General features: G+C 35.9%; 2 protein-coding genes across 2 annotated transcripts in view; both read right to left on the reverse strand.

The window, feature by feature from the left end:
* The window catches only part of LOC136815619 (ufm1-specific protease 2-like), a 32,695-nt gene extending 31,141 nt beyond the window's left edge, over nt 1-1,554 (reverse strand). Inside the window, exon 1 of the mRNA XM_067072075.1 lies at nt 1,441-1,554. Coding sequence (XP_066928176.1) covers nt 1,441-1,523 — 83 coding nt within the window. The 5' untranslated portion in view covers nt 1,524-1,554. The remainder of the gene's footprint in view (nt 1-1,440) is intronic.
* Nucleotides 1,555-3,758: 2,204 nt separating this feature from the next.
* On the reverse strand, nt 3,759-12,000 carry LOC136815627 (uncharacterized). Its single transcript, XM_067072082.1, has 11 exons — nt 11,761-12,000; nt 7,236-7,310; nt 7,041-7,094; nt 6,655-6,779; nt 6,318-6,553; nt 5,972-6,040; nt 5,346-5,447; nt 4,872-4,907; nt 4,611-4,725; nt 4,198-4,284; nt 3,759-3,959 (listed from the first exon to the last, which is right to left on the reverse strand). Exons 1-11 carry the CDS (start codon nt 11,799-11,801, stop codon nt 3,829-3,831), a joined length of 1,071 nt encoding a protein of 356 aa, XP_066928183.1. The 5' UTR covers nt 11,802-12,000; the 3' UTR covers nt 3,759-3,828.
* Nucleotides 12,001-13,293: the final 1,293 nt, after the last annotated feature.

Consider the following 13,293-nt stretch of genomic DNA (forward strand, 5'->3'; position numbering starts at 1 on the left):
TAACTTTCCGCAACCCTTTCCACCATTTTAGATGGCTATAACAATAGATCCAAAAGGGCGCCATAATCTTGGAAGATAATTTGTTTTGGTCTCCAGCTTTGGGAAGTAGCAATGTTTTTGGTTGTTTTTGATGGAAAATAGTAAGAAACTTAAGTTTACAAGTGGCATTTAGTTTTTGCTGGCTTATAGAATGCCAGTCTGGAAAGAAGGGAAATGTTACGCCGGAGCTGCGCCAACTTAACTGGAAAAAGTTGCAGGCAGCAGATCTCAAATCTCAAATGTACGCCGGAGGATTCGAGCCACACTGTTTGATAAAAACGCGGGAATTTTTTATGTCTACCCAGAGATTCAATATACCGTTTCCTTTGTTATTTCAATCCGGAGCTAGAAACTTCCCATTGGAGTTGTCAAGTTAAAGACCGCGGGCATGCCCCTTGAATGTTGTGATCGCAATGTAAGGTCTTCTTTTTCATTCTCAGCATCTGGAATGTTTTGATCGCAATGTAGAGTCTTCTTTTTCATTTTTTGAGTTTGGTCGGTCGCAGACTGGACATCAAATTTCGAAGCTGATTAAATCAACTTTTTTATCAATATTTCACACGAAGGCAAGGTCAAGGAAACTGTATCGAGCTGATTTTTATAGGACCCTGCCGACGCACCGGACTTAACGAACACCGGACACGCGAAAGTCCGGTGTAAAATGAGAATTTTTTTTACCACCGGACAATTTCTACACCGGACTTAAGGAAGTCGGATGTCCGGTGTCAGAGAAGGATATTTTTTCCCACCGGACAATCAAAACACCGGACATGACCAGTCCGGTGCGTCCGGTGTCTCTTAATTTTTTGTTTCATAAATGTCCGGCGTCCAAAATTCCCTGTATGCAACACCGGACTGACACCGGACTTATTGCGTCCGGTGTAGCGAAAGGATACTTTTTGCCACCGGACAAATACACCGGACAGTCCGGTGCGTCGGCAGGGTCCTATTTTTATAGAAATGCTTTCTAACATACTCATCGTTTTGGACAAGTATTTTTTGGAGTGGCAGTTGAAGCGTTTTTTCTTACGAAGCTTTTTTGTCCACAGGTAGCCATTTTTTATTTTTTTCGAAAAATCCGGCTTTTTCGTGTGGCTTTTCGTGTGCAAAGTTGGATCTTTCGGATTATACATCTTTTTTTCTAGAATTTTTTTTACACAGTACGGGAAATAGGTCAAGGCAGATTACTCCCAAAAGAAATTCTCCAGAGGTTTGTTTTTGTATGACTTTTCTGGGTTCAAAGATATTTGGTTGCCAACTAGACCGGTCGCCAACTATGGGCAGCGCAGGGGACTCTACTAGTCCCAAGTTAGAGCAGTTGACGGTATGTGATGACGTCGCACTTCAGCTCCAGTTTTTTCCTATCATATAGTTTTAGAAGGATAAAAAATACTATTATACCTTTCAGTGATTTGACGTGAAACTTCGATTTTTCCTTGAACATTTTCACAGAGAAAAATTTTGTTGTTGTTTTCATCCGCCATCTTGAAAGAACGACACGAGTTGATAACTCAGATCATGTAGATAGGGTTATAAAATTCAAATTGCCGTAATTATTAATCCCTATCTACACTACCTACCCAGTCTCTGGCGCACGGTGGGGGCAATGAAGTATAAGCCCGTTGGTAGGATTTGAAGCCAACAAATCCTACCAAAGTTGCGCGGCCTTGAGCGGCTCGCCTGGTTTTTACACAAATGACGGATTGAAACTAAAATTTACCGCTAAATTTCGAAAAAAATATCAATCGTAAACAAGGGAATTGCTAGATTCAATCTGTCGTCAAGCTCTGAATGTCGGGAAAATTTAGTTAGTTTGGCCCGCTCCTTCAGAGCTTTAGCGTGGGCGGCCGCCAAACCGCCATCGGAATATTAGATAACACTTTTTCTTGCCTGAGAAAGGTTAGAGATTGAACTCTAGCCCTTCGGGCTTTAGACTCAATGGGGGGGGGGGGGGGGCGGGGGGGCGACATAGCCCCCGGGGTCCGCTTAAAGCTTCTTTATAGACTGGATGGCGCGATTAAGTGACCCGGCAGTATATGGTAATATGCTTTTGCTTAGGCGGTCCGCCAGATTTTAGTTGTTTTGAGAAGGTAAAAATAGTATAAAGCAATGTTTTTATTTGAGAATAAGGGAATGCAAATCTGTGATTGATGTTTGTTTCTCATTTCTGATAATATCTGTAAACTCCAAGTAGTTTTATTGTTATTTGATATCTGTAGCTGTAGAGGGGGGGGGGGCAGATTTCTGTAAACACACAAGGCTAGATGGCGTGCTTTAAGCTTTTCCAAGAACAAAAAGGGAATATCGCCGAAATATTGTTGCTAATGCTATTGTTTTCGAAAACCCGCGAACCTTTAATCACGAATAAATGTCGACGACAAAATTTTCTTTGATGAAAACTTGGCCTCTGGTACCCAGAGTAAAAAAACATTGATTTGAAATCAATGGTGGCCAGCAGGAGGGGCGCCCCATCAGATCTGTACTTAGGCTGCTGCGCTGGCAACCACCAACGGATGCGTGCTCCTTATAGATGTACTATACTACCTTCATTTTTGTAAAGCAAAGGTCTAATTTATTAGGCAGGGGAGGGTGCGACACCCAAGGTAATAGTAGCCATCCACGGTCAGGGGGTTATGATTTTCTGCTCAAATTTCTGATATTTGGCTGGCTAAATTTCCTCTACAATGAGTCATGGAGGTATAAAGAAACAGGAGAAGTATGTTATTGTATTGTAACCAAGCTAGCCCACGATTAAAAAAGTTACGATGTATGTATGCATGCTCATAATCTCATATATCGTGCATTTTTAATGAGCTCTTTTATCCATTGGTGAAATCTTATTGGCTCATTTAAGCTTTAGAAATTAGATGAGACGAGATCCATTGTTTCTGACATCAGTGTAAGAAAATATTTGGACTAAAAAAAGGCCTGTAAACTTTGACAATCCCTCGTCAAATAATGTTTTCTTCAAGGTGAACTCTATCTATATTGCTTGATACTTTCCTCAAAAATTCTCCAATGACTTTATGTTTACAAATTCAGTCTGAAATCGTGTGTGCTTATAAAGAACTTTTCATTTTCTGGCTTGAGAAAATATCTTTTCAAAACTAAATTGAACGGATAACGAAATGGAACATAAACTTGTTTCGTGGACGAAGTTTTATTTAATTTTCGTATATCAAAAGGCTAGAATCTTCAATACTGATAATTAGAATGTTCAGAGCAAACTTGAGTTCTACTAAAAACAAGTCTTATTTCATCGGGCGAGCTTAGAATTTCTTTTGATACATTTTATAAAAGAAATCAAAAGACTTTAACGACCAATTACCGACACATTCAACTCCTGTTTTTCTTTATACCTCTATGAACGAATGGTCTAATTTCGAGACCGCGAACTATGTCCTATACTTTTGTCGTTTTCAACGTGTGCACTTTATAAATCTACCTACTATATTGATTGAAAAGCCAAACTATCAAAGGGATGCATCATGACAGACAAGCGTGTGGTACAGGACTAGGTGGGTTATTTTAGAAAATCACGAAAAACAAATAAATTCTCGCCAAAATAAGTTCCCCTTAACGTAGATAAAGAAATCAAATCGAACTATTTTTTCTTTTTTACTTAAATGTACTCTATTTGAAAGATTTGCTCAATGGGATTGATTGATCAAAATATAAAAATCACAGGATAAAAAAATCTATCAAAATATCTAAATAAATTATTTTCCAAAGTTCAAATAGTAATTATTTCTTCAGCATGATAACGTACGTGTATGTGAAATGTTTTGTTTATTCAGCAGGGACGTTGGGAGTTCCACTTAGTGTTACTCCAGATTGTTGGATGATGTAATTGGCAGCATAGTTGCCAACTTGCACACATCTTGGAATGTCTTTACCTTGCATAAATTGACTTAAAAATCCTACAAATAATAATAATGATAATGGTAAGACAACTTCGATCGACGTTCATCTGGTGAAGGGATCGATGAGAGATGATTAGTCCTTATCTTTTGAAATGGTACATTTGTTTACTAGGTGGTTACAGGAGAAAATTGAAAATGAGACCTATCAACAGCTGTTACAAAATAATGAGTACTTTTAGGGTAAAGAATTTTCCCAAAACGCAATGCATAGAGATCAAATCACCGAAATTCTTACCTCCAACAAATGAATCACCGGCACCGTTCGTATCGATGATGTCTTTCGCTTCAATGGGGATGATTGGGTACTCGGTTACTTTACCACCTAAACAACAAACAATCTGTGTAATTTCCGTACACATCGCAGTACCTTCATTTTCCTCTAGAAAGTTTAGTATGAAAGGGGTAAGAATAAAGTTTTTGACTTCTAGTTCTATCCAATCAAACGCAAAATAATGCATATTGTTTGAAGTAAAAATTAGTTAGGGAACAAACACATAAAATAACCTTTAGTCGGGCAGGCTTAAAGGAGGTGTTCCTATTGGTTGGCTTTTGAAAATTTCATGGCATGTTTATAATCCGAATTGGTCGGTGCCAGGTGTAACTAGAAAAGCCACTTTGAAGTCCAGTGGTTGGATGAGGAGGTTATACCTGTAGCCACAATAGTAGGGTCTTTTCCTTGAGTGAAAATAACGATTCGTTCACGTCCTTTGTTGATTTTATCGAGTGTTGCTGCTTTCAATGCGATTTCTTTGATGTCTTCAGTCTAAAAGAGGTAGTGGATATAGTAAGAGGTTGGTAAGTTTAAACTTTTTCATTATCAATCTAAATGATCTCTCATTTTCTTTACTCCAAATCTACCTCAGCTCTCCAAGGCAATATAGTACTGACAAAATGAAAGAATTTACTTACGCCAAAATTTTGTTGTTTTGCAAATGCAACAGCTTCCTAAAATATAAAAAAAAATCAAAATATATGTATCGACGAGCTTGTAGTTAGTTGTTTGTTATTTAAAATGTAAAACCTTGCTCTCAAGAAAATGAACATTACAGCAAGAATGATAGCAAGTTAGTGGAAATTCCTAGAGGGCAATAATGGTCGTTCGTTAACAAAATCAAAATTTTGAAGAAAAGAAATTCCACAAATAAATAGGAAACCATCCAGCCATTAACTTGAGATGCCAAATATCAGCCGAATACAATTATTTTATAAGTATCAAGCAGGGAGCACCAAGATTTTAGCCGTAATTTCGCAAACAACTATTTAATGAATGAAAAAGTACCCCAAGGATTCATCAAAGAATAGCTGTGCCAAATTTCAGCATTAAAACCGACCATTTAAGTCTCTAGGCTGCTCTTAAAAAGTACTTAGGAGTTAAGAACTTACTGTTTCATTTCCGAATAAAACGTCAACGTAAGGAAAGAATTTCATCATGGGTTCTGCGAAAAATTGGCATAAGAATGGAGCGGACAAATTTGTCATACAATACTGAAAAATGAAAAGCAATGGAAAAATCAATGAAATATCTGAAGATTATTAAAACTAATTTCATACTTTAATCTGATTAATTTTTATGAGATTTAATTTCCTGAAAAAATCAAAGTTTTTTAATTTATTTTCACGAATAGCGTTTCAAAAATATTTGCCTGGATCTAATTTTGCGAATCAGCAAATTATCAGTTAAGAATGGCCCTAAAAACACAGATTCTTGTCAAAAATAGAAAATTTACAGGGTATTTTGAGCCAGAAATCTAAATATATAAGTTTTGTGTGGATTTAATCAGGGCAGTCAGCAAACTCACACGATTTGCAAGATCACACAAAACACACAGAAATTTGAAATCACAAAATCAGAGGATGCAAGAATTTTCCAGCCAGGCTGAGCCAGGACATTCTTTGTCGTTAAAGAAATATACAATCAGTCAAAGAAAAATGACACTAAGGATCTTAATTCAAAGTAACAGAGAATATACGAAAAAGGGAAAAAATCAAGAAAGTAATACAAGTCTTACTTTATTATTGTCACTAGCATGTTTTGCCATTTCCAAAATTGATTCAGGCGAGACAGTTAAGAAGAAACCCTATGGTATGAAATGAAGAGCTTTTATCATGATGTCAAGTCCAAATAGTTTTGCGCAAATTAAGGATCAAAAGTTTGGTCATATATTCAAGTTGAGTGACGATAAACCAGTTATCGCAATTTCACTCGTACAATATTATTGGATATATTTTTCGAGTTCAGGTTTTTTCATATTTTCCTTGACCAAAGGCTGGAAAAATATGATCTATTTAATTTAATAATTACCAAGTTTCTTCAATTTCAAAAAGTAATTTAGATAATTTGGTAATCATTCTTACCCCAATATAAAAATAATCTGCTCCATCAATGATTTTCTTGACAACTTCTTGGTCAAAATGAGTTCGTTTGAAGTGGTTGGCAGCTGCAAGATTTGCAACTAAGGATCGATTGGCACCTTTGTTTGTGATGAGTACACCACAGGTTCCAGTATCATTTTCTGTATTAACTTGTGGCTTCATGTTTACACCTGCTTCTGTGGCTTTTTCAACTAACTTTTTACCATAGTCATCGTCACCTGTGGATAAAAAGAAGAATAGTTTTGATCTTGTTTTAATAACATTTTACTAGAAAGATTAAAAATGTCGACAAATACTTTTAAAATAATTTAATACATACCAATACAACCAAAATAAGAAATGACATTGGGCTTTTGCACCAGCCATTGACACACTCTCATTGTATTCAATGTTGCCCCACCAGCAATGTATTCAACATCAAATTTTTCAACCATTTCTTTGTACCTTTAAATAACCATTGGTTGTGAATTTAACTTTATCTTAAAATGAAATCATTCACCATTCAACAAGCCCAAGACCCAAGCAGGTCTTGTTTACAGTTCCAGGATCTTCATTATCAAGATGCAAGCAATACATTATGCTTTTAGATGCTATCCCAAAAAAAATTTTCAAGGCTCTCATGAAGTTTGGCAATTATAAGTTATCTCAGTCACAAGCTTTGATAAATAAGTGTATTAAACAGAAATTCAAAGGGTTATCTCTTACATTGGTAGGTGAGGTTCTGAGGCTAATATAGCATCATTTGCTTTTAGGTCGTATCTATGAATGAATAAAATGATCAATAAATAATTTTGCTCGTGCCCAACTAAGTACAGCAATTGCAATAGTTATATATTATAATGCAAATGTTTTGTAAGAAAATAGAAATTATAAAAATGATGAATTAAGTTAAAATCTTACTTTGTCAAGAAACTTTCGTCACAGTTTGCAGATATGTCAAGTAAAGGATTGCCCATACCAACCAGAAGCCCCTCTCTAGAAAGAAATTGAAATTTATCACCATGATGGTACAGAAAAGCTGTGGAAAAGTTAAAAAGTCTAAAATGGGTTATTTTACCTTCTCTTCAACAGACTCTGAAAAGACGATAAGCTTCTGTAAAAATTTAGAGAAAATATGCTTCGAATCATTTTAAAATATGATTGGAGCACTCTTCTTTTTCAATCTGAAAAAAAAAAATTCAAAATAAATTAATAAAATTCATATTTAACAAGTGATACTTTTATGGACCTACCTGGTTATGCATTTAACACATATATAATTGATATCTACGTGAGCATGAACGTTAAACAATCATTCAGAACACAAATAGTGACGATTTATTAAAATTAGTCGTCTGTTTCTTATAAAAAAAACGTTTAGAAACCAAAATTTCATGCTCTTGAAATATTCTTTCATATTCAAGACTTCGTGAGCATAAAAAGACATCTATCTCATCAAAAAATTGAGTAATTTGGCTAAGAACATTGATGTATGCTTATTAATAGTGATTCTTATAGATAAAGATGCGTTTTTTGAGCTGAAAAGTTTTTTTACAAAAATCTGCTAGACGCATCTTTTACCTACTTTCATGCAAAAAATCAGAAAAAAACATCGATCTAATATTTCACAAAGTCCAAAAAACCCTTTTTTTAGCCGTTTTTTGGCCCAAATTTTCCCAAAAACATTTTTTTTCGAAAATTGGGCTCAGTCACATTCGAGGGTTTATAGTTATGCATCTTTGTGCAAAAAATCATAAAGAATGAAAGAGCCAATCTCGAGAAAAGCTAATACCTAAGTAATTGATAATGTGCTTATAAAAAATATCGAATTTGGCCAGTTTTTCTATAAAAACACGCCAAGGAACCAAAATTCCATGTCTAAACACACATATGCTTCAAAAGTAAGCCCTCTTGAGCAAAAAAAAACATCTATCTCATAAAAAAATTGAGTAATTTGACTAAGAACATTAATGTATGCTTATTAATAGTCATTCTTATAGATAAACATGCGTTTTTTGAGCCAACAAATATTTTTGCAAAAATCTCCCTGAGCTATCTTTTACCTATGATGGTACCCTACTTCCATGCAAAAAATCAGAAAAAATCAATGATTCAATTTTTCACAAAGTCCAAAAAACCCGCTTTTTAGCCGTTTTTTGGCCCAAATTTGCCCAAAAACATTTTTTTTTCTCAAAAATTGGGCTCCGTCACATTCAAGGGTTTATAATTATGCTTCTTTGTGCAAAAAGTCTTAAAGAATGAAAGAGCCAATCTCGAGAAAAGCTAATACCTAAGTAATTGATAATATGCTTATAAAAAAATATTGAACTTGGCCAGTTTTTCTATAAAAACACGCCAAGCAACCAAAATTTCATGTCTAAACACACATATTATTCAAAAGTAAGCCCTCATGAGCAAAAAAAACTTCTATCTCATAAAGAAATTGAGTAATTTGACTAAGAACATTGATGTATGCTTATTAATAGTGATTCTTATAGATAAACATGCGTTTTTTAAGCCAAATAAATTTTTTTGCAAAAATCTGCTTGAGCCATCTTTTACCTATGATGGTACCCTACTTTCATGCAAAAAATCAAAAAAATGTAATGATCCAATTTTTCACCAAGTCCAAAAAACCCGTTTTTTGGCCCAAATTTGCCCAAAAATTTTTTTTTTCGAAAACCGGGCTCCTTCACATTTTGGCCACCACCGTTTTGCACCTTTGTACCAAAAATCAAATGATTCCTATGATTCAATCTCGAGAAAAGCTGGTAAAGAACGGACAGACGGACGGACAGAGGTGAATTTATAGGACCTTCACCCCACCGGGGTAGGTCCAAAAATGATGGATGTAATTTCTAAACTTTTTCACGGAAATTCCCATAAGTCCAAAAAGACGGTCATCTGCAAAATTCAAAAGGGAGCCAAGACATATCGTAACTTTGTGTAATGCCAACATACCTTGTCTAATTCTGTCATTACAACTGTCTGGTCTTTTTTAAATGTTTATACATAGTGTGCAGAGGGGTCTGACCCCATTTCATCCCCCCTATTTGAAAAAAATTTCGAATCCGCACTATTTTTAGCAGCAATCCACCAGTCTTTCAAAACCAAAAACATTGAAATTTGTATCAAAAGATTATAAGAAAAAAGAGTTAAACATGGCGCTGCAGGCGAAAATTTAGCTATCTACACTTGTTTTTTAGTTGTCCCACACCAAATATCTAAATCAATATAAAAATGATAGATATTTTGACCAAAAGTTGTTATCCCCCTATTTTTACTTGGCCCTCCTAAAATCTCAAACCTCCCATTTTATTTGGAAAATCTTCTATCCCCCCTATAATGCACTTTCTGGAAAAGTTGGATCCCCCCTTAAAAAAAGGGGGCTTCATACTATGTTATAAATAAAAGCTTCTGAGTATAACCGTGAGTGGTCCTAAATCCGACAGCCCTGCCTAAATCCAATGGGGTCTTTCAAAGATACCTTAAGTGGATAAATTTTCGCGTGGATTAATTTTTGCGATTTTCGCGTATTTTGGCCATTTTCGCGAAATTTTGTCCACGCGAAAAATTTAAAATTATGATTTTTGCCAAAACCCCTAGGAAAATGAAAGAAATTAGGTGAAAAAGAGGCTGATTCGCGAAATTTAGTCCACGCGAAAATTTTCGATTTTCGATTCGCGAAAAAAAGTCCACGCGAAAATTTATCCACTTAAGGTACAAACTAAAATAAAAACAAACCTTTCGCTGTGACGCAATGAGAATATCAAAGTGTCGAAACTAAACTGAGAGATTTGATACACTTAACCAATTGAACCAAATAACAATAATTGCTTCTTATACAAAACATAATTTTTTATTACAAAATTGTTAACGTTTTAAACAAGATGCAACGGATTCAGAATAATAGAGGTAATTATTTTTACAACTCACACTTTTGATCACATTAATTGACATCTTGACATTATAGTCATCTTGTTAGATGTTTTATTTTAAGATTTCTCGCAATAGTTTATTGTTCAACTTGGAGAGGGAATTTTTGTAAACATAGATTTTTTTTCATAGCAGTTATTTGGGGGGTCAGGTTTAGGCAGGGCTGTTGGATTTAGGACCACTCACGGAACCTGTTTAAAACGTTTTGATATGCTTGCCTTTAGTTACAGGGGTTTGTGCAAAAAAACTAAACATTATAGAAAATTTTCCATACCCCCCCCCCCCCCCATTTCGATTAAGACAATAAAAAAATAAAATTTTTGTTTTAGTCTAGTTTCTAATCCTGATATGGGAGTTTAAGTCTAGACTGCAGGAATAAATAGCCACCTCCAAATAGTCCAATCAACGTTTTCAGTGGCAAGTTTGAGTTTAGATGGCTCCCCTAAGGTTAATTTTCATGCTTATTGATTGCTAAGATTGTAATGTTTTCGCAAGTATCCCTGACTGTTTGCTGGTTGTCTGGTCTCCTATACTAAATAACCTTCACCTTTACTGTCGCTTTGTATAAGATTCCCATTTCCGCACTAAGATTCTTGCCACACTAGCTACCGTGAAGTCGGGTAACTTGCATCATTGCAGGGAAACTTGCATAGCCATCAAATGACTGACCAATGAAAGCAGCAAAATTTCAAAACAAATGAACTACGCAGCTCTAGTCTACCATTTTTGTTTTGATTTAACTTTGTATTTTAATGACCAGCCAGGTCATTCATTTGAGGGCTATGTATGTTAGGGATGCTCTTAGATCGGATGGCCAAAAGTCACCTTATTTATTTTCTCATCCGCGCATCGCTTAAAGTCACCCTGGAAGACGGGGGTTCGGTTATCATCAGTTAGGGTCAGGGTTGGAGCTCGAGAGTCACAATAAAGGACTGAAGGTCCTCATAGGGGCACCAGTAGGGTTGGGAGTCTCATCTATATAAAGAGATTTGTCCGTTCGATATAAGTTCTTTCAAATTGCGGAATTTGGCATGCAACGAATGGCTCAGTGGATAGAGTGCTCTGGCTTCCGGAACCGAAGGTCTTTATCTTTGGCAAGGGTTCGAACCCCATACGGTGCGATGATTTGATTGGATGAAATATCATTGACGGATCAAAACTTAGGTAGTTAGAAAATAAAAAACGTCAGACAGTCAGAAAAGAGAAAAATAGGATAAGAGATAGGAAATAAAAAAAGGTGACCGATATAACATCTACCGTATGTTAGCCTCCACTGACGCAAATTACCCGATCTCATGGTACTTGTCGCACCAAATGGAAATCTTATATAAAATGACGGTACTAAAACTATATAAGACAAACAAACACGTACAAATTGCCTGGAAGAATTAAAAACTTGTTAGTAAATGAAAAACTTTATTCACTTAAAATCAAATTAAAAACGAAGACGTGCGTCTCTTCGTGAGAAAAACGTGCAGAAAATCACAAGTTTGTAAGTCTGTATACTTACTCTAGGCCAACTCTTGGTTTCTTCGATTGTGGTTCAGCCATTTCGTTACTTTGTTCTTTGTAAATGGGTCTTCAAGTTGGATGGTTGCAAGGCAGAGGACGAAGCCAAGAAAAAGTGCAAGGTTGGTCTAGCACCTTGATGACATGTGTGTTCATGTGCAAATCAAAATAAACATGCGATGAAGTGCAAAGAGGTGACCACTCTTCTCCCGGCTGCTTTATGTAATGTAGACAGGCCCTTAAATTTTTAGATTTGCAATTTATTTTGTTGAGCCAATGTCACGTGACCATATAAGACGCAAAAAAAGGAGCATTGTGCATGCGGCGCTTATATATCAGGGGGGTCAGGGTCAGAATTCGGCCGTCGAGAAATAGTTTCTCGGTCGGTCGACGGGAATATTATCCGGCCGGATAACTGTTCTGATGGCCGACTATTCTGCCGACCGAATATTTCCGGTGAATTCTGACCCTGACCCCCCCCCTGATTGGCGCTTGTGGTTTTATTGTCTCAACTTCCAGTATTTTCTGGCACTGGTAATCCCGATGGGGTATTGTACACCTGAAACCCTGAAAAGGGGCAACTACAAACTCTATTCTATAAGCTTAAGTTTTGACCTTTTCAACGAATGCGAAGAGATAGTTCAAAAATTTAATAAAATGAGGATGAAAAACGAAGAAAAAAGATAAATTTTTATTCTATTGTTGCTAGAAACTTCATGTTTGAACTTGAAGCCTCCGGATTACATCTATACAATAATTTTTCACGTAACGTTCCTGCATCGAAGGTTACAGATCTTAGAGGCTAGCTCGTTGGAGCCTTTTGCTGTTTTTCACTTAGGGATTTAATTATTTTTCGTAAACATTATAGTGAATTATCTTTTCAACGGTGTATAATATGCTAGAATTGAAGCATTTGTTCATAGCAAGTGAAACGAAACATCACAATTAAAGCGAATGTATTTTGATCATAAACTGTAATGCTTGCCGCTTGCCTTCCCGCTACGGTGTGTGGCTCCTTATGATGGTCGATTATTCCTTATTACTCTTATTGATAAGTTGCAAAGATGATAGACAAAAATCCTAAGTGAAGAGAGTTACTAGAAGCCTAAAACTCCGCGTTTGGTGGTGAGTTCTTTTCTCCAGTTTACCAAAAAGTAAAGCTATTACACCATTATACAATAATTATCGATGAAAAAGTTTTTGTTTATGTCAAAAAATATATTATGAGAAAATCTAAAATAAAGTAACATGAAAAGGATACGAAAGGATACTCTGCTCGTTTCGTTATCATCCAAATGCAATGTAATGGTGGAAGTTTTATTTTTATGAGGGTTTCACATTGGCGGGAACTGATCACTAATCCGAATAAAGAAAGATTCGAATCATAGAGCTTGTGTTTAGAGAAAATCGACTACCATCATTGCCCGTTTGATGGATCAAATTACAGCCGGACAATAGTATTGTTGAACCAAGGGCGTTTAAGAGGAGCATTGCTAATGTCAAAATAGATGACTGCTATTGACAATGTGAATAA

Source organism: Clytia hemisphaerica, unplaced genomic scaffold, assembly GCF_902728285.1.
Source record: "Clytia hemisphaerica strain Z4C2 unplaced genomic scaffold, Clytia hemisphaerica genome assembly, whole genome shotgun sequence".
Classification (NCBI taxonomy): Eukaryota; Metazoa; Cnidaria; class Hydrozoa; order Leptothecata; family Clytiidae; genus Clytia; species Clytia hemisphaerica.